We start from the raw sequence: 20768 nt of genomic DNA, 5'->3' as shown, positions 1-20768 counted from the left end.
CCAGGCCAGGAAATCTTTAACGTTTTACATAAATATATTGACTTGGCCATCGCATGAAAACACGTGTAAATTAAATTATTTAGTGCGATGGCCAAGTCAATAATTTATGTAAAACGTTAAAGATTTCCTGGCCTGGACTTGGTATTACATGGATCTCACAACTTTTTACCGTAGAACAACTGAGTTGCGAGACTTGGTTTTTTTGACAAGTATTGTTTTTGATGGGATTGTTTATTTGCGATTTATTAGTTGGAAAATTGTACGTTTGTAGACCTTACTTGATACTCATCGTATAATTTATTTGCACGATCTACGCATAGGCAATATTTAAATTGAATGAGAATCTGTTTAAAATAGTAGGTACAGTAGTACACAATTAATAAGGCTCACCGATGTACCTGCGCAGAAGACGAATTTAAGTAGCGCGGGAAATGCTATTGACCAATCGGGATACTCCACGCACGGCGCGTCTTCTTCCTGTGCCGGTATTGGTCCGTCGCCGCGTCATGTTTGCGCGCGCTGTGACACATGTTAGTCAGCCGCCATACTCTAGAGTGCGTAGACGCGTTGCAGACAAAAGTACACTTAGTGGCAAAAAAAGTGCTTTATTTTTGTGAGCCTCCAATCTCCGTACATCTACACATTCAAAATTCATTCATAGATTCAGCATTCACTCTTCTCACATTCGCAAATTCAAATATTTATTTGCCATTTAGTAGAGTACAGTATATAATTATTAAAGATGTTATGATAAATAAAATAAAGTGCACTATCGTAATTCGCTACAATTATAAAATATGTAGCATGCAAATATTAACATTTCTAAATTATGGATTAAATACATCCCACAAAAATAATCCTACTAATATTATAAATGCGAAAGTTTGGATGTCTGGATGTATGTTACTCTTTCACGCAAAAACTACTGAACGGATTTTGATAAAACTTTACAGTATTATTGTTTATAACCCAGAATAACATAATATAGGCTATAATTTATGACGATCTATGACAAACTAAATCTCACGCGGGTGAAACCGCGGGCAAAAGCTAGTAAATAAATAAATACATATTAAACGCGTACATTGCTCCGATCGATCCCAAAGTATGTAGCAAAAGCACTTGTGTTATGGAAATCGGGAACAACGACGGGTACCACAAGTGTATTTATAATTTGTTTTTTAAGAAGTCTATTTATTTATTTAAATACTCTATTAAACTGTTTTTGGCAAAAAGATAAATATTTTATTCCCCGTAATTCCGTTACAATTGGCCTGCAGTGTAATTATGAAATGGGCGGGGCTTGCGCAAGTGCGAAGGGGAACATAATCGGAAAAATTTTGTCCTTGTCTGCGTGGCCGAAGATTCACGACGCGCCTTATTAAATGTGTACTACTGTACCTAATTTGATTTCTCGTTTAAATTCTTATTATGAGTTTTTCCTTCTTTCTTGTCTACTTATTTAGTCAAGGACCATTTTACCTTTGCTTTGGTGCTGATGATCAATTTGTTTTTCTAAACGTTACAAGAATTAAAAAAACATTATTCACTCAGATGTTCGCGCGCGTCGAGCTATTCAGTCAGTCCTCAAATACATTTTGTCCATTAATCTTCAAGTGGGGGTTTCCCGAGAGCTTTTTATCCTGAAAACCTGACCTCGATAAGTCAGCTTTCCGACATTTTCGCCTATTCAAGCTGAAAATTGCCATTTAGGCTGATAATATAGTATGTTTGAATATTTGCGTCCCGTCGAGACGTGTATGGATGACGAGGCCCAATCCATGGAAAAGATAATCATTGATCACGAGAGGTCTTTTTACTGCCCGATTTGCAATTTCCTGCAAAAGAAATGAAATATTTTCTCTCTTATGATTTTCATTTTAAGCACCATCCATATAACAGTAGAGCTTAAACATTCAATTTATTACAGCATACAGCAGCAAACATTTCACGTCTCGCACTCGGGACGTCATGATATACAACTCTCCCGGCTTAATGGTTTCCAAGGTCGTAAAGAGCAACGCCTAGATTAGTTTGAAATCCAAGAGCTGGAGGCTAATACTGCTGTCCTACCGCTCGATAAATCTCGAGCGGTCCTCGCACACGCACTTCGGTATTTATAGCCCTCACACTTCGCATCCAATAATTAAAACATATATCATACAGCAGAAATCGCTTCAGGCCCCCAACTCGAGAACCAGTACTCACTCTTACTGTCGAGGCTCCCGTAAATAATTGAGAAAACAAATTGAGCTTAGCTACTTTGTATCTAATTTCAAATACGAGGGAATGATTGCAATTATCACTCCTAAGAGGTTTATCTCGAAGACTAATAACAACGTAATAACATTAAACACAAATAATTGTTCGTTGTTATCATGGCCAGAACAAGTATTGAAGATATCAATAATCTGAAACTGTATTTAGAAGGCTTCTACAATCAAATGATAAGTCTTGGGAATCCAAATGTTAGAGAAGAACAATAAGAGTCCATTTACTAAATGCGATGAATCCCTACAACTGTTATCTTTTTCTATTTAATATATTATGTTGATCGTTTGGTAGAGTCGACTTTGCAGCGCCTTTGTTTATAAAATTTCAGAACCTTTTTAAGAGAGTAAATTTTAATAATGTTTTACCCTTTATTTAGGTATTGCTCACTTCAAATATACATTGATCGTTAGTTTTCTAATTGACCTTGGCCTCCTGTTTTATAATAAATTCCGCGAACGGTTGGTTTACGGAACAGAAAACATGAAGTACTCGTAAGTTCTGCAAACCGGTTACCGGCGGGAAGATAATGGTAATTATGCGGCACGTCTCTAGTAATAGGTACTGCCTTATCTTAGATTACAGTCGCGGCACTTAATATTGCTTTGTGATAGCTTTTGGTTGGATCAAGTTACCGTTATTAGAAAACAATCTTCCGAAATTAATTATAGATGGCGATAAACATTGGTTCATTGAAAATTGCTTCCGACCGTCATCCTTTATGAGAAAGTGTGTATTTATAGTCATGAATGTGTATTTAAATTATACAGTGTGTCCGGGCATGTAGTGATCAAACTTTAAGGGCGTAATCTATGGACAATTTTATCGATGAAAATACTTCAAATTTGGGGCTTAACCCATTTCTTACAAAATTACAAGGATTTAAGTTTTTAATTTTTATTTTTCACCTCTTCCTTCAAAAACAAGTGAAAACGTGGGTAACTTAACATTAATAAGCAAATATTTTATATCATGCGATAGCCAATAAAATTATATATTAGTGGAAGTAGAAAACGGACCCAAGTTTCATACATTTGGGAGTAAGAATGGATTTCATTAGAAAAAATCATGACTTTTTCACTTATTTTTCAGTTATTTTCCAACACAAGAAAAACCAGGTCGTTAAGGTATGTTTTATTTGCATTGTATTATTAGTATTTGAGCTATTCTACAAAACGAATGTAAATTTATTAGTCTACGTCTATTAGTTTCGACGTAATTGTTGAACAAAGATACCCCTTCCCAACGGTCTCCATAGTGCACGCGACATGCGAAAACACACTGCCCGAAAGAATCACACAACCTATTCCGATTACATACTAGCCGCGCTATGGAATCTCTGGGAAGGGGTATCTTTGTTCAACAATTACGTCGAAACTAATAGACGTAGACTAATAAATTTACATTCGTTTTGTAGAATGGCTCAAATACTAATAATACAATGCAAATAAAATATACCTTAACGACCTGGTTTTTCTTGTGTTGGCAAATAACTGAAAAAGAAGTGAAAAAAGTCATGTTTTTCAACCGACTTCAAAAAAGGAGGAAGTTCTCAATTCGACCCGTATGTTTTTTTTTCTATTTTTGTTACGCGATAACTCCGCCAATTATGAACCGATTTGAACAAATCTTTTTTCGGCGTATAGATAATACCTCAAGGGTGGTCCCATTTAAATTTAATAATAGAAAAAACAACCCCCAAGGGTGGAAAATTGGGGATGAACTTTTCTATACGCAATATCTCCGCCGATTATAAATCAATTTGAACGATTATTTTTTTGTTGAATAGGTATTATCATAAGGGACCCAAGGGATGAAACCATTCATGCGAATTTGAAGAAAATATTTCACCCCCAAGGGTGGAAAATTGGGGATGAACTTTTTTATACGCAATATTTTTAATTTTTAAATTTTTTGTGTTCACGCATTTGAAGTCGGTTTTATTTTTTTTAAAAGTTATTTCTAATTAAATCCATTCTCACTCCCTTAAAATGTATGAAACTTGGGTCCGTTTTCTACTTCTACTAATAGATATTTTTATTGGCTATCGCATGATATAAAATATTTGCTTATTAATGTTAAGTTACCCACGTTTTCACTTGTTTTTGAAGGAAGAGGTGAAAACTAAAAATTAAAACCTTAAATCCTCGTAATTTTGCGAGAAATGGGTGAAGAAGGCCCAAATTTTATCATCGATAAAATTGTCCATAGATTAGGCCCTTAAAGTTTGATCACTAAAGCCTGGTCCGTGAGCACGTAGAATTTGCACCTCACGTAGAATTTGGTCCGTGAGCACGTGCTCACGGACCAGGCTTTACATGCCCGGACACATTGTATATCTTAGAATTTAGATACAAAGGAACTCAGAAACCAAAGGCTAATTTATGGACTCCTACATTTTCTTTGTCAAATGCCTTGTTTAGTTTCTCAAAACATCACAGATTTTGCTGTGAAAACCTAATTTTTCCACACAAAATTATGCGTTTATATTTCACCGAAAAATTAATATCTGTTACCCACACGGCTATCATGATAGAGCTTACTATACTTCACATAAAGTTTCAACCCAAGTTCGTCATTATAATGTAGTGTGGAACACTGTGAGCCCTGAGGTGACCCGCCTTGTACCCGCGCGTGCTCCGCTTACAAACATAATAAGCAGCTTATTAACATGCAACGCTGTGCCATTTTACCCCCTTGTAGACCTTATTATGTAGTTTAAAATGATTATAAAGCTTCTTAAAAAGGTGCACCGAACAAACCACGTAAGGTGCTGGTCAGACGCGTGGGTGACCCTAAAACATTTCGAACAACTATGGAACGTTCGTGACATGTTTTACAGTTAGCTTCGTTTTCCATGATCGTTAAGGTGTGTGAAGCTTGTTTGACAGCTTGTGCAAGCTTGCTTTGGGTTGCGTCCACAAACGCAACAAATCTGGAGGTGTTTTGAGTCCATCTTATTGTGGATAACTGAAATCTGAATTGTAGCTCTTATCGGAAAATATTGCATTGCTTCCAGATACGCTGTCGATTTGCGAAGGCTTAAGAGTCCCATTAGATTTTAGTGTCTTCGTTTTGGGCCTGGTGGGAGCTACCACAATCGAAAGAACAGTTGAGTCGAGTCTAATTTAATGTTCCCGAGCGTGTCGATAGTGCACGTTGTAAATCGTTCGGACAGTAAAAGTGTCGCGTTTATTGCTCAACCAGTAATTTGTACGAACGTGTAGTCGCGCGCTTTTATTTAATTTAACAATCGTTTTGTGATTTTAAACTGTAAACGCCTTGTTAAACGTTCCAACTGTATGTGTCGTTAGGTCTTGGGCACTGTTTGACATGACACATGTGAACCTTGAAAACAAACGATAGCTACGATTCCAGGATCTATCATGCTTTGGTTTTTATTAGTTTTTGTCTGGTGAATATAACACGTTCTTAAATTTTATACGTTCTACGGCTGGAATACGTAAATCATGCACGAACTTTTTGCCATTCGGTATTTTCATTTTGGGTGAACAGAATGCTGATCGATGTTGGCAGAGGAATAAGCTTTTAAGCCTTTTGCTTTGTACTCTGTTCATATCTGAAACGTCGGCCGTTTGGTGTAGTGGTTCAGAACGGACTACTATGCCGAGAGGTCCCGGGTTCGATTCCCGGCCGGGCAGAAATTGAAATGATGAATTTTAATTTCTGTGACGGGTCTGGGTGTGACTATGTATAATATTTATGTATTTAAAAAAAAAAGTATATAGGTAAGTAGTATATCCGTTAAGCTAGCACCCATAACACAAGCATTAAGTTGCTTACTTTGGGGCTAGCTGGCGCTGTGTGAAATTGTCCAAAAATTTATTATTTATTATTATTATTTATCTTGTTTTTTATCTCTTTTTATTGGATGTCGTGAAATTTTTCAAGTAGATGAACCCAAAGAAATATTTGTATTGTTATTGCGACTGATATCATTTATTTTAATGATGCTCCCATTTAATAAACTCCCATACCAATTTTGTCTGCCGCTTTAAACCTTCTAAATTGGACAGCAACATGGGAACTTGAAGCGTTTTCCTTATAATTTCGAGGGACCCTTTTAAGTAGAATAGACCTTTTGATATTAAACTAAAGGGTCCGACAATGTCGGCCAAGACGTACTTTGAGGCTGTGATAGCCGTTATGTGATCATACGCATAATATGAGGCGAAGTGCGAACCCTCCTGCCTAAGTGGGTACGTATTAATATTTTAAGGTCTTAAAGGACCGATTTGTACTAGTTTCTAAAACGTTTTAGCCCTAAAATCGTCTTTTAGATGATAAACCACCGATAGAGCAACTGACTTTTTGCCAATGCCAAGTTACCAAGTACTCGTAATTTATAAAAACGGATTCATTCCTTTGCTTTAAGCACATCGGGCGTCCCTATCTAATAGAGTTCTTAGGGCTGCTCCATTTTCTTGGACACCCTGTACAAGCACACTGTAATCATCTGAAGTTTATTCTTGCTTTGATGACTTAATTCGAATAACTAAGTTATTTCCCTTGCCTTTAGCAGTTTGTCAGAATATAAATTTATCTTACACGAAGATCGGTAAACTGTACACAAAATTACCATAGAATCTAAGTACATAGTTATACCTGGTGGAAGGCTCAGCCCAACTTTTGTTATAAATCATTGTTATACCGGTTTTATAGGTGTTTAATCTAATTAAGGTAGCTCGCGTTAATAATAATAAAATTAATGCACGCTCTCTCTCTTCCGTTAATTGTGAAAGTAAATATTACATTTTAATTGGTTATAGCAGTTAACCACTGATTACATTTTATACATATATGGTAGTTTCCATTACACTTGATTTGCATTGGTATTAGTTGGTATGTGTAGGACTTATTTATTTACATAATGTTTATTTTTAATTCATACTTATTTTTATTCGATTAAAAAGCGGAAAAGTGACTAACTTTTCAAACAAGAAAATAATAATTAAAATTCGTTCCTCGATATTTAGTAACTAGAAATTGTCAAAGATGGCATGTAGCCATCTTACAAATGCAAAAAAGTAGCATGTAAATAAATATAGCATGTACTCGGAATGCGACTTACCTATATTTCTAACTCACTCTTTACTTAGAGCTTTTACTCACGTCAAGTTTTCATGCACTTTTATGAAAATTTATAATACCTACTAGGCCAGTAGAATTAAACACAAATATTGATTAAATCGGAAATAATTCCTACAAAAGATTTTTTTGCTTTAATGGCTTCATTGGTTGCCCATTAAGACTCTCCTAAGTTTTCGACTTCGACGGAGTTGTGCTTAAGTGGTGGGGGCCCCCGAAAGGGGCGTTTTTTCGGTTTTTCGGTTATACCGCGTAAAGAACTTACCCTATCGAAAAGTGGTCTTCATGACGGTTAAAGGGCACTTAATCCTGCATTGAATAAGATCAAATTCATATGTTTTGGACAAACCGTTCTCGCGCTAAAGTTAAGCAAAGTAGAAAATATACGTATAATTAATGACCCTCTCCACGTCCAATGGCTTGTTACCCACATGCTTCCAAGCCTTGTAAAGGGTCGCCTTAACCAGTGTAACCCTAACAAGGCTTACGAGTTTGATTCGCTTATCCTTGTTCGTCCCAGCCGTTCCTTAACTGCGGTTGCTGCACCTCTTCCTGGCACTCTCCTGAACGACTCTGTGTTACCTAATGTGGCTGCCCCTCTTCCTTGTACCCTCCTGTACGATTTCATTGCTTAGCCATATACCTGGTCCAAGGTTCGACGCCACAAAATCAACTTCGTACGAGTGAAAATAGTTTAAATACTATTTCCCGTGCTTGCAACATTTTTCTTTACTGCTTCGCCTCTATTAGTCGTAGAGTGATTGTATATATCCTATAGCCTTCCTCAATGTATGAGCTATTCAACACAAAAATAATGATTTCAATCAAACTAGTAATTCTTAAGATTAGCGCGTTCAAACAAACAAACAAAAAACTCTTCAGCGTTTTAATATGAACTTGTTGTTATTGATTTTTGGCGTCGAACCTTAGACCAGGCATACGGCTAGGCAACGTAGTCATGCAGGAGGATACAAAGAAGAGGGGCAGCCACAGTAGGTAACACAGAGTCGTTCAGGTGAGTGCCAGGAAGAGGTGCAGCAACCGCAGTTAAGGGACGGCTGGGACGAACAAGGATAGGCGCATCAAGCTCGTAAGCCTTGATAGGGTTACACTGGTTGAGGTGGCCCTTTTCAAGAATTGGAAGCCTGTGGGTAACAAACCATTGGACGTGGAGAGGGTCATTAATTATACGTATATTTTCTACTTTGCCGAACTTTAGCGCGAGAACGGTTTGTCCAAAACATATGAATTTGGTCTTATTCAATGCAGGATTAAGTGCCCTTCAACCGTCATGAAGACCACTTTTTGATAGGGTAAGTCCTTTACGCGGTATAACCGGAAAACCGAAAAATGCCTCTTTCGGGGGCCCCCACCACTTAAGCACAACTCCGTCGAAGTCGAAAACTTAGGAGAGTCTTAATGGGCAACCAATGAAGCCATTAAAACAATAAAATCTTTTGTAGGAATTATTTCCGATTTAAAAGCTAATTCTACTGGACTATACATGACGTGAATTTCTTTCTTACGTCTAGGCTTTACAAAAACGGTTTGCTCTTATTACATACTCGTATACTGATATTGTCATAAAATTCAAAAAGCACACAACTATTATACACACGTATTCACAAACATTACTATGAAGTCTCACAGTGCGCCTGGAGTGTGCGTCCACGCGCTCTGTGAGACCTCATAGTATTTTTTGTGAATACGGGCGTTAAAATCTATGGCGTCGACTCAATTCAGGCTCGAGTGTTAAACCCATAACCGCCATATTTATGCAGTCCTCATCTGCAAAGGAAACGCTTTAATACTGCTGATATCAGCAATTCATGAAGCGCCCTGTTTACGCCTTCAGCTAAACATTTGAATGTTTATACGCAGCGTGTATTATTCATTGCTGATTCGACGATTGAAGGGAAGACAGTTCCAATCTGTTATGTATTTATGTCAAATAAAAATAATTGAATGCTGCCAGTGCTGCTGCTGAACTAGTTGTAGAATTCACTCTGCGATGCAGGCGCGGATCCAGCCCTCAAAAAAGGTTGTGGGCACAGCCACCAAAAAATAGCAAAGTGAGAGTTGGATCAATACATGCCCGGACATACATACATGCCTATCGATCTTATCAATAGATCATAATTAAAACAAGCAAATTAGGGTTGTGGGCATGCCCACAGTGCCCACAACGGTGGATCCGCGCCTGCTGCGATGCCAGGTTGTGTGGCTGGCTTTAGACATTATACGAGTAGCTATCGTTTACGCTACGTCACGAGAACTTAGGAAAGTAATTGTGATATCGAATTATAACGAAGCTCTAGAACTTCTAAGTAAGCGCTAAAACCAAAAGAGAGAAAGTGATAACAAAGTCGCCAAGATATTCAAAAGCTAACATCTTTATCGGTCATTATTGAACCCGTACCGCGTTAACCAGAATACCTACCGTATCTATAATGTTCTTTACGGAATATGATACAAGCTGAGTAGGAGCCATTTTGGTTCAACAATTTATTTATAATTATTATCCAAATTGTGTAAAATTACTATGTTTGAACCAAATAAACAATTTTTCTTTCTTTCTTTCTTTCTTTCTTTCTTAACTTTGTCGCGACAGTTTGTTTTGAAAACATTATCTTGAAATCAATCAGCACTAGATTTTCGTAATTAATGTCGGAATACTTTAAAGATATCAATCTTTCGAGATAACATTCCGAGGCTGTTATTGATGGTCATTCAAATTAATGGTGCGAGCAAATAACTCGTCTAGATGTCTGAGTGCAGACAAAGATTTACAATGATACTAATGGGTAGGACATGCCTAGGACGTCTGTACGCGCAGACGGGTGCAGACGGTCCCGAAATACGCGGCAAACCCCGGTGATTCATTTTGTGTATAATGCATCTGCGCATATGAATTGAAGGATAACAGAACTTAGCAATAACTCTCGGTCACATTAATAAGGAATTTGTTTTGATCTGGCTTCAATCGTTTGAAAATATGAGATTAAGTTTATTTTAAATGCTTTCAATAAGTACCTACCTGATTATATTCCTCCCGTTAAGCGATATTGTTTGTTAATTTATTATAATATTCCAGTTTTGAGTTTCTAAATCTTATATTTTCCAAAGTTAAATCTCTACAGTACCTACATTAATTACCTTTACTCCATCTAAAACTAAAACTTTATCAGAAGACGTTGAAATTAAAACTTTAAAATTATTTAAATAAGTTGACTAAGAAAAATCGTTCTTGAACAGAAGCTGCCGCCATCATTATAAAAGAATTTTAATAGTCTTTATCAAAATCTGTGGCCACATCAGCGTTGCCAGTTTTTTTTTTCGCCAAGTCGGGACTTTGGTACTTTTTGAGTGAAAATAGCTGGATTCTTCCGTCAGAAGCGGGACATAGTAAAAAAACGTATATAATCAAAGGTTTTCAAATATTTATCTTTTTATTTGACTTAAAATTACGTTTTCGTGACAGTAGATAGCAAAAGTAGCCATAAAAAATGTATTTTAACAAAAAAATAATGTTTTAAATCAAATTTACTCTATCGTTAAATTCGTCTTTAGAATAAAAAAAAGAAAAAAAAATTAAAAAGTTTTATTCTTTAGAATAATATGGCGTTTCAAACAATAGTCTGGTAAAGTGAGTGTCTCTCTCCGAAAAGCGGGACCGAGCCTGTCCCGCGCGGGACATTTAAATTTGATTAAAAAATCGGGACGTCCCGCCAAAATCGGGACGTCTGGCAACGCTGCGGCCACATAGACCAAGCGTTATTAAATTATCCGAAGAAAAACCCTAATTTGGTACTATCGGGGACTCGGACGCCTTGACACCTTAAGGGCCTAAATTGTTTGCACACACACGCTCGATTATGCTACGCCCCCGTTCATTCATGTTTCGGGTCTAAGCAGCGTCGGCGCACCACTGTAGATGTTTGCTCTAGCAAACCAAGCTCTATGTAAAGCGTTTAGGATTGAGTATTGCTTATTACCCGCATCCGTAGCGCTCGTTTGGCAACGTCGCATTTTAGTCAATTTGAAACCCAGTAAAGAATCGCTACAAAATATTATATGGGGCTTCGTGTAAAATTTGAACTAGCGATTGCCCGCTCGGGTCACAAAATTGGTATCGCACATTGTAACTGTGCAATTTCCCGAGAAAAAAGTAGCCCTTTCGATAATTATTGTTGATATTAAGAGTGTAAGGCCTCAGCCTCGAACTTAGCGGGCAGCGGGGCGGGAGCGGCGGCGGCGCGGGCGCGGGGCGGGCAACGCAGACCCGTTCTCGAAACAAGCGGGCAGCTCGCGCGGCGCTTTAGCGGCGAAGTGTTGTGTTCGGGGTTGTGTTGTCGAGATATTTGTTTTTATTCGCAAACGAAATGTCTGAACAACGGCGACAATTTTATTTCGATTCAAATTTATTCCTAACGCTCGATTTATTGTGGGCAAAAGAAGGAGTGCGCTGCCCGCTCGTTGCCCGCTCCCTCGCCGCTGCCCGCTCGTTGCCCGCTGCCGCCCCGCTGCCGCGCCGCTGTTTTCGAGAACCGGTCTATTTGATTTTACGCATAAGATCCTGCCGCTCCCGCGCCGCCGCCGCCGCCGCCCCGCTGCCCGCTAAGTTCGAGGCTGAGGCCTTAATCTCATGATATTGGTTTAGCTAGTTAAGGCGAGAAATACAAAATCATACAGTTACTTTCGAATTTTACTTATTTAATAGGTATTTAATTTATTCGGAACTTATAATTTATTTAAAACAATATGTTATTGAATTAATTAGTAAAGAGTTAAGGAATATTTGTGGCTTAAAAACAATTATTGTAAGATCTGGCTACATAATAACTTTCTTAAATCCTTGAATGTAAATAAAAACCTATAATAGGTTTCTATTTATTTTTAATACATTAGCAACTTTTGTTTTCCGTTTTAAAGAAACACTTATCTACGTTATTACAATTTAATACAAATATTGCACTAGGTAGCAATGATCCAGGTAATTGGTTATCGTAAATATTATAATATTAAGTTAGTTTTATTTCAAATTCAATTTTTTATTGCACATTAAGTGTCTTTACACAAGGTCTTAAATCAATAACAATTAAACTTTAAACGTAATAATACTTAAACAGTTAACAATGTATAGATAAATATGTAAATAAATATTATGTATAAGAATTAAGATTTATTTTGAGAGGCATGGTTCAGTAATCGCGCGGAGGTCAATAAAAAGGCAATCAAACAGTCCAATTACTAACACGGGTCAACACAAAACAAAATCAATCGGTTATTGATCACAAAACTTCACAAAAAAACAAAGGAGAGAATATGTCGACAGTTCGCCAAAGTAAAAAGCAGACAGACCTCGTATAAAAACACAATATTAAAAAAATACATATCTATTTGTTTGTAACCAAATTCTATTATAAAAATTCTAAGGCTGAGTTGCACCATCTTACTTTAACTTTGACAAACGTCAAAAGTCTGTCAAATTCCATACAAAAAGCACCGGTTACCGTTATAGCTACGGTCAAAGTTAGGTGGTGCAACTCAGCCTAAAACTAAGAAAGATTGAAGAAAAAGAAACATTTCGTTTTAAACCTTAACCGTATGACAATAATGTGCACAATGGTATTTCGTATTGCAACCTAAGCCCTGATTGTCTCTTATTGGTCGTAGTAAAAATATAGTAAAATGCGTAACCAATTAGAGACGGGGTGAGCACGTGACCGGAGCGATGCGCTTACGCTAAAATTTCTACAAAGTGGTCAGGCGGAAGAGTCCCCGATAGTACCTAATTTGAATTTATATGAGCTATTAAACTTAACTTCATAATTTATATTCACAGTGGTTGTGGTTAGAAGTCATTTGAGCAAACATGATACACAATATGAATTCGTAAATAACATTTGATAATTTTACTAAAACAGAAATTACACCGTTTTGGCAAGCAATGTGTAATGTAAGTATTCTACATAATATTCACCAAACATAATTTTTAGACAAGATACGAGTATAAGAGACCAATTTTCACTAGCTACACAAGCATAAGTTATTCCGAGATTCCCCGAGGTCTACGTCACTCATGATAGAAAGTCGTGACGTATTCGTAGTGGCAAGAATAGTGAACCTAAAACTGCTCTTTCTTTCAATTCTACTTGCAAATGTTCCATGAATCTTTCAGTCCTATCATCAGAACATAACGAATGCACCAATCGTGCACCGCATAAAAATTGCAGTAGCGAAGTAAAATGAAATAGTAGCTGCACGCTTGGATACTGCTTAAGTATCTATTCTATAGATAGGAAAAATTCAGTCTAGTTTGAAGAAAACTTGGCAATGGGTATTAAGCATCAATTTATATTCTAAAAGATCTCTTCAGTTGTTACCGAAATATGTGATGTATCCCATGGGATCAGATCACGCCCTTTTCCTTATCTATGCAGAGGACTGTGTTTTATGATCGACGTCTATCTATCGGAGGACTATTTTATGGTCTATATGAGGTTTATCTCTCTAATTAGCAATTTTGTGTCTGATTAATTTTCTAATTTCGGAAAAACGTTCATGGTGGAAAACCTTGAGGAAACAATCACTAAATTATTTTTCATCCTTTCGACGTGATTGCTATAGACGAGTCTTCTCATAAGTAGGTACTTATTCCGTAAATATTAATAGATGCTCACAAGAAAAAACAACTACTTGATTGGTTTATCTCAACGGAACCCTAAAAAAGTTGGCGATCCCCTCACACCATGAAAATTTAATGTTTCTCAAGAAGCCATGCCAGATTATAGTGGTTAATCCGACACGCGCACACCCAAGCTTAAATATTAAACTGCAGGCTGCATTTAATGTCGCCTTAAATCAGTAACTTTAAGGTATCCCTCTTATCGTATTAAGTTACTGGTGCTCTTGAAATAAGTAGCTAAAGTATACTCAAATCCAATTTGATAAAAGTTAAAATCAATAAATGCTCATGTTTGTCTATAAGTAAGGATCGGTGAAAAAATGTGGCCAGAAATAAAAAGTTTAATGGAATGGCTGTTAAAATAAATAATATAATACCAAGGCATAATACCGCTAAATAAACAAGACAATGACGTAACTAACACAATATTGAAATAAAAGGCAGTATTCAACGTAATGCTTCCTACCTGTCATGCTAATTGTTACCGATAAAACTGAAATAGAGACAAAATTAGCCAATACAATGTGATTTATGGTCAAAACGCCACCGTCAATAGTGTTTACGCTTGACCGAGAACTCATTAATACTTAATTAACGGCATACTATGTTATTTATACCTGCATCGCCGGCCTTTGGAATTCCACCATCATTTTGGGTATGAGATTTCACGCAAACTTATTTCCCATCGTTCAATTATGGGGATGCCTATAATTGAGCGAGTAGCGACATCTTTTCCCCGTAAATCCTTCTTCGTCGAAGTTATGGATGAAGTAACCTCGTTTTGCTGGGCCTCAAGTCTTTTCACAAGTTCTTAGCCGATAAATTGTTACGGCCGATTGCGTGCGAATTACTTTCTTTTAGTTCGGCTTCTTATCTCCTTCAGAATTGAATGACATATTTTCCTGAAGGAGTCTTTATCGCGGCCTTTTGATTCTAGACGAACTCAAATAGACTTTGTGTTTTTACAACGTGTTATAAAAACAAAAAGTCTTCCTTTCACGTTGTAAACAATCCTTTAATTAAGATAGTCACCAAAGACAAAAGAAATTACTTCTCTATCAATTTCAGTCACAACGCATAATTCTCGAACGTAATACGAGTATCATCACTTATTCCTGAAAACCATTTTGAGCACGTATCTCGCGTTGTTACTGTAATAGTATTGGAACCTGTTCCACACACTGATGCTCGCCCTTGCGAGACCTTCGCGTCGTGACCTCGCAGGGCCTTGCCTGGAGCTATAGCTACGGCCAGATCTACGCACGCCATACATCTGCAACGTATCAGTTGCCGCCACATCGTGATCTAGACGCAATTGATGTGCCTTTGTTTATTGTGAACCATACAAATCTTTTAAAGCATTCGTAAATCACTCCAAACTATTCGGTGCTCGATCTCGCATTTAATGATGCCTCGATATTGATAGAACATTAAAATCAAGGCTATAGATCTCCTAACCCAAATGCCTTCGTCTTCCTGGTAATAACAATAAACAAACAACGCAACCGAATGACTCAACACACTCGGGAACATTATGAAACCGTATCATGCTAAAGGATCTACTAAATTCAAATTCGGCTGTTACAAGTTCAGAACGAGAACCGCGAAGATCGTGGGTTCCTATATCAACCCCGCCACCCACGGCGCGCGCTGGTCCGCGGGGAGCCAAGGCCGGCTCACAATGGGCCCACTTGCGCACTTCTTATTGCCAATACTATTCAATCTCACTATCTGTTTATAAGGAACTAGTTTCCTGCGGGCGGCGGCCACTGCCTCCAATTCTCAGGAGAGTTGATTTTGCAGTCACAATGATATCTAAATCTGCATAACACGAAGCATAATATAATTGAGTGGGCATGTTTATAAAGATAACATTGAAAGAAAGAAAGAAAGAAAGACACATTTATTACAATGGACATCACACAAATACAGGCAATTACATAGACATGACAGTGGCACATAACAATGGAAGAAGAAAAAATAAAAACAAGAGTAAACTGAGCAGTGCCACCCATCCACCAACAAGATGCCCACTGCAACGGGACCCCACTCAGCATATGCCGTGGCCCACGGTGACGAAGGCCACGGCGCTGGTTTTCAGTGTGCCCCATGCCGAGTGAGGGTCACGGACCATTTTTAAAATAAATAAAATACTAAGCTGCATAAAATTGTCTAGACAAACATACATAAATAGTAATATTAGTGCACAGATAAATACAAAAGGCGGTAAATCGGTAAGGATGATAAGACTACGTTTATTAAGAATACTAATGAAAAGAATACTAATAAAAAGATAAAACTGTTTGTATTGGTGTGTGTGTAGTAATGGTAAAGTAATATTGTGTTAATGTGTAATATTCGTAAAGAGTGTCTCGACGCCCGCAAAACCGGTTTGTGCAATCGAATGATTGATTGCGCGCGATTAGACAATTTAGTTCATCCCATATTGTTCAGAGCGTTACACGCGTACCCACAAACAAAAAATAAAATAAAAAATAAATAAATTCCAGCAGTATTGGTCGTCTAAACATATAATTCAATTTCAGTTAGTGTCAAATATATAGTTATGATGTCATTAGAATTAAAATAATAATCATTGTAGGTATTGCCTATACGTTCTGAGATAATACTGTATCCACATCCCGGTTTATCGGCGTCTTGACTTCCCTTGACCTTAAGGATGGGTGTTAGCTGGTAATCTACACTATTTGTTATTAAAGGATATTTTTGTTTAAAAACAAAAGCTTTGGATTAAGCTGGTTTTGCGATGATCAAGAAAGAGTCAAGCGAGCGTGCCAGGTAAAATATTTTCTGCAAATCGGCCGAATTTCGGATTCAGAATATATTGAATTCCGATCCGGCAAATGTGCGCTGAAAGGGACTTTTCTGAATGGTTCGTGTGTAGCGACGAATGCGACCGCACATCCGCAGAAATGTACACCTACCACAATAAATTTACATCCTGCACCGCACCTCGGGCGGCCGTGGAATGCACCCGTTGCACTGACCAATGTAAATGCCCTTTCTACATACTAACACAGATTAGACAAGAGTTTCTTAGCTTTAAAAGTTTTAAACGTTACTGCATTATGTATTCTGGATATTGCATTCCAATGCCACAATCAAAGTTATGGGTATTCTCTAATTACAGTTCTTATCTTAGCCCAGCGACAATGTTCAAGCGTTGCAAAGATTTATGGGTGTGATCGGCGAGCTATGTCAAAGTTCAGGTTTCCTCACGCTCTTCGAATCGCTAGTTTCAAATACTATCTTCTATACACGTTTAGCTATAACGCCACAACAGCACACGACTGTTTAATTTGTATCTGCAATTATAACATTGCTCGTAGTTGCCACATTAATATGATTTACTGTTAGTAGCCCTAATGAATGTCAAGTTAAGCCTTCGAGTCTAATATCTACGAGAGCACGCACAAGTTTTCTTCAAATAATGACACGTCCATAAGTCGGTAGATTAATGATGACATGAGATATAGCTCTGTTGTCTCTCAATTTATCTAAATACAGCTAATATTGGCTATTATTTCCTCCATCCGATAATTAGAATCCAAAATAGGTTTAGTCACGACACGTCACGATCGCTCGCCAAACACGATTCAATGCTGAGTCCATAAATTACAGGGTAGTATTTTGTACTGTATCGTTTATAACTGTTTTAGTAACATTATCGTTACTTTAATTGGACACGGTTGCAGATTTATTTACATTTCAATTTATCGGTAAAACTGGTTTCACAAATTGGCATTCGTTGTCCATTCGATCGCGTACAGAGTTCAGGGAAAAGGTGCTAGTGGTTGAATAAACTGAATAGTTACATGTCTACATATATCTCCGATTCTAATGGGCCTGCTAGTAGGTAACATCCTTGTACACGTATCCATTAGGTATGTCCGTTCCAGCAGCGTTGTTTTCTCGAAGTGGTTCCTCAGACATAATGACTCGAGTAAATCAAGCCTAATGTTCCCGAGCTCCAGACGCGATTTCTACTATCTACAAAAGTGAAAGCATTGGTTTGAACCTCCTGTGACCCAGCTCGCGTTGCATGTAAATTCATTCATTGGTTTTATTGCATTCCTCTACGTCTTCAAGGCGCTTCGTTTTGTGCTGTACTTTTCTTTGTATCCATATGCATGATTGCGTCTAGGTCTTTGTTTGAAATATGCCTCCTTTGAAAAGCGAGAGTAAATCGCACCCGTCTCATTATATTAGCATTGCTGAACGGATGTCAGCTTTCAGAAAAAGTTTACTTATTTATTATTGAATATTCACTTGGTCGATAGTTCGATACCTTGCAAAAAGCTGTGAAAAAATTACGTGACTTGACGGTAAAGCTCTTGCTTGGATGTGATCCAAAATGTATTTTGCTGACTTTAAAATTTACGTCAAAAAACGAGTGGCTGGCTAGTAATTAAATTAATGGCAGATCTACGGTGTACGCTGTAGGTAGTCCCAGATACTGCATGTACTGCGCAACTGTTAAATACCATTACTTCAGTACGGAAAGGCCGTGACATTTAACGTTGAGAAACGTGCTTTGGTATAATAGTGTAGTAATCAGGAAAGGTGAAATGAAGTATCTTGTAGGCCGCTGCTATAAATCGCGATAACCTGGGGGGCGGACTGCTGAGTAATGACTCGTATTTGTCTGCCTGCGATTGAACGGCGGTGTTTTTGAACTAATTGTCGACTATCTATGCGGGGAGAATTCGATCGCATGCATTGTATTGTAATTCACTTTTAACGATACCTCGTAATGAAACTCGTACGTAATATGCAAGTCGTGTATGAATGAATGAATTCTGAATCGAGAGTTAATCTTGACGATCGTTGCTTGAATTCAACTTAAGTCCAGCAGCAGCAAGAAGTAGTTTCTCTGCCACTTTTACTACTATGGACTTTTTCTGTTTTTCTGGTCTACCAGATAATAAAACTTTTTTTATAAGTAAATTCAAATTGTCTCTAAAACAAAGTTTGTCACAAAGCTAAGTTTAGCACACTTGTAGAATAAATGATACTGTTAGAAATATTTTACAAAATAATGTTCACTAACCTTGGATGCATCAGCAGGTATTATGGCTTCTTCGATTTCCAAGAAACTTATGTGTTTATCTTTTTGTTACAGCGGAGGGAAGCCTGTCAGACTTTGCTGCACGCAAAGTCCACTACACGGCGATCAACCCCCTCAAAAAGGGACTGTTTACACCCGACACCAGGTATGTCTGGCGTCTGCCCTGTCAAATTATATGTCTTATGTAACTTGAAGGAATTCCTACCTCGCAAGTCTTGCAACATGCTAATAACTACCTGTCGAAAATAAATAAGGCCTCTTCCTTTCAGAATGTTCTAAAGTAAGCTCGCATCACGAATTCACGAAGCTCCAAAAACGTGATTAATGCGTTTTTTGCGGAACCCAAATTAAATTCAAACTGGTTATAAAAATACATTAGCCTGTAACATGATACTTACATTTACAGGAAGCCCAACTTTTCTTCCGAGATATTTGAGCTGCGAACTTTGAACAAGTTCAGCGTCTTCAAAATTTATACGAAGGTTGAAGTTTTGGAATGGAAACAATGAAGATAACAATAACGATTGACATTCCAGGCCGGCGAGTTTGCGTAACCTGTATGAGAGAGCCACCACCGACCGACTCCCCGCATCCGTCCTGGACCAGATGCGAAGGGACTGCCAACACTCACCATACTTGCTCTGCACACCTGTACTTGGTTCTAAGAGGAGGCGCATTTATCAGAAAGTCGACGTCGAAATTGAAACACACATTGTGAGTTGAAATATTATGTTTACTAATGACAGTAACAAACGTACACGCAAAGTTGAATAATATGTTCTCATGTAACTAATAGCTACTGAACATCATATTGCTTACGATAATATAGATTTGTGGAGAACCCTAGTAGTGAGTGAAATAATGACTAAAATACAAAAGCTCGTCCCCTCCACTCAACTCCGCTGGGTGGTAATTTAATGAACGTTCATTATTGCGCTGTAATTTATCTCCCATCAGAATACATAATTGATTCCAGTAACGTATCAGATTAAAAGTTAACTGGTGTGACCTGATTAATTAATTTTCAGCCATCGGTCGTGGAGCAGTTGCGGAAATGGACGTCAAAAGAGGCGGTGGGCGACGTCACGGTGTTGCCGGACGCGTCGATTCGGATCGCGAGCTGCGTCACGCTGACGCCGGACGAGCTGTCCGAGTGCGGGTCCGGGGACGATGAGCCCATCGACCACCGGCTGCCCAGCCCCGATGAGCAGCTGCGGGTCATCGCCTCTAAGTAAGTTATCTTCCTTGACTCTATCACTTGAATTAATTTTCTCCAAGTAATTTGACTCGTCCTAGACCATCTACCTAAATAAATACCTCGGTCTTTCTTTAGTCTAGCAGACTATTTGACGAAGCAAACTACAGTGACGAAGTGAACTGCTCCAAATCAACGCGTACAAGTTAACCTATTTTTTCTCCAACTTAATACATATAGTTAGGTAAAAGATTTGCTAGAAGTATGTATGCACTTTATATGCAAGCATATCACTTCTAGTTTACCAAGCTGTCGAACAGCTTTTGCAGTCAGTTAATCAAGGTGCTTTACATACATTATAAGTAAACATCATTCATACCTGTCTTATACTTGTATTACTTATCAATATGACTTTT

The 20768-nt window shown here is 37.8% G+C and overlaps 1 protein-coding gene across 1 annotated transcript in view; it reads left to right on the top strand.

Moving 5' to 3' along the window:
* LOC135073964 (uncharacterized) overlaps positions 1-20768 on the top strand; it is an 86448-nt gene that overhangs the window by 57718 nt on the left and 7962 nt on the right. Inside the window, exons 2-4 of the mRNA XM_063968235.1 lie at positions 19212-19302; positions 19694-19871; positions 20186-20388. Of these exons, the coding sequence (XP_063824305.1) occupies positions 19212-19302; positions 19694-19871; positions 20186-20388 (472 nt within the window). The remainder of the gene's footprint in view (positions 1-19211; positions 19303-19693; positions 19872-20185; positions 20389-20768) is intronic.

This window comes from Ostrinia nubilalis, chromosome 8, assembly GCF_963855985.1.
Source record: "Ostrinia nubilalis chromosome 8, ilOstNubi1.1, whole genome shotgun sequence".
In the NCBI taxonomy this organism is placed as follows: domain Eukaryota; kingdom Metazoa; phylum Arthropoda; class Insecta; order Lepidoptera; family Crambidae; genus Ostrinia; species Ostrinia nubilalis.
The sequence above is the reverse complement of the archived record's forward strand: the minus strand, read 5'-3'. Positions and strand labels throughout refer to the sequence as shown.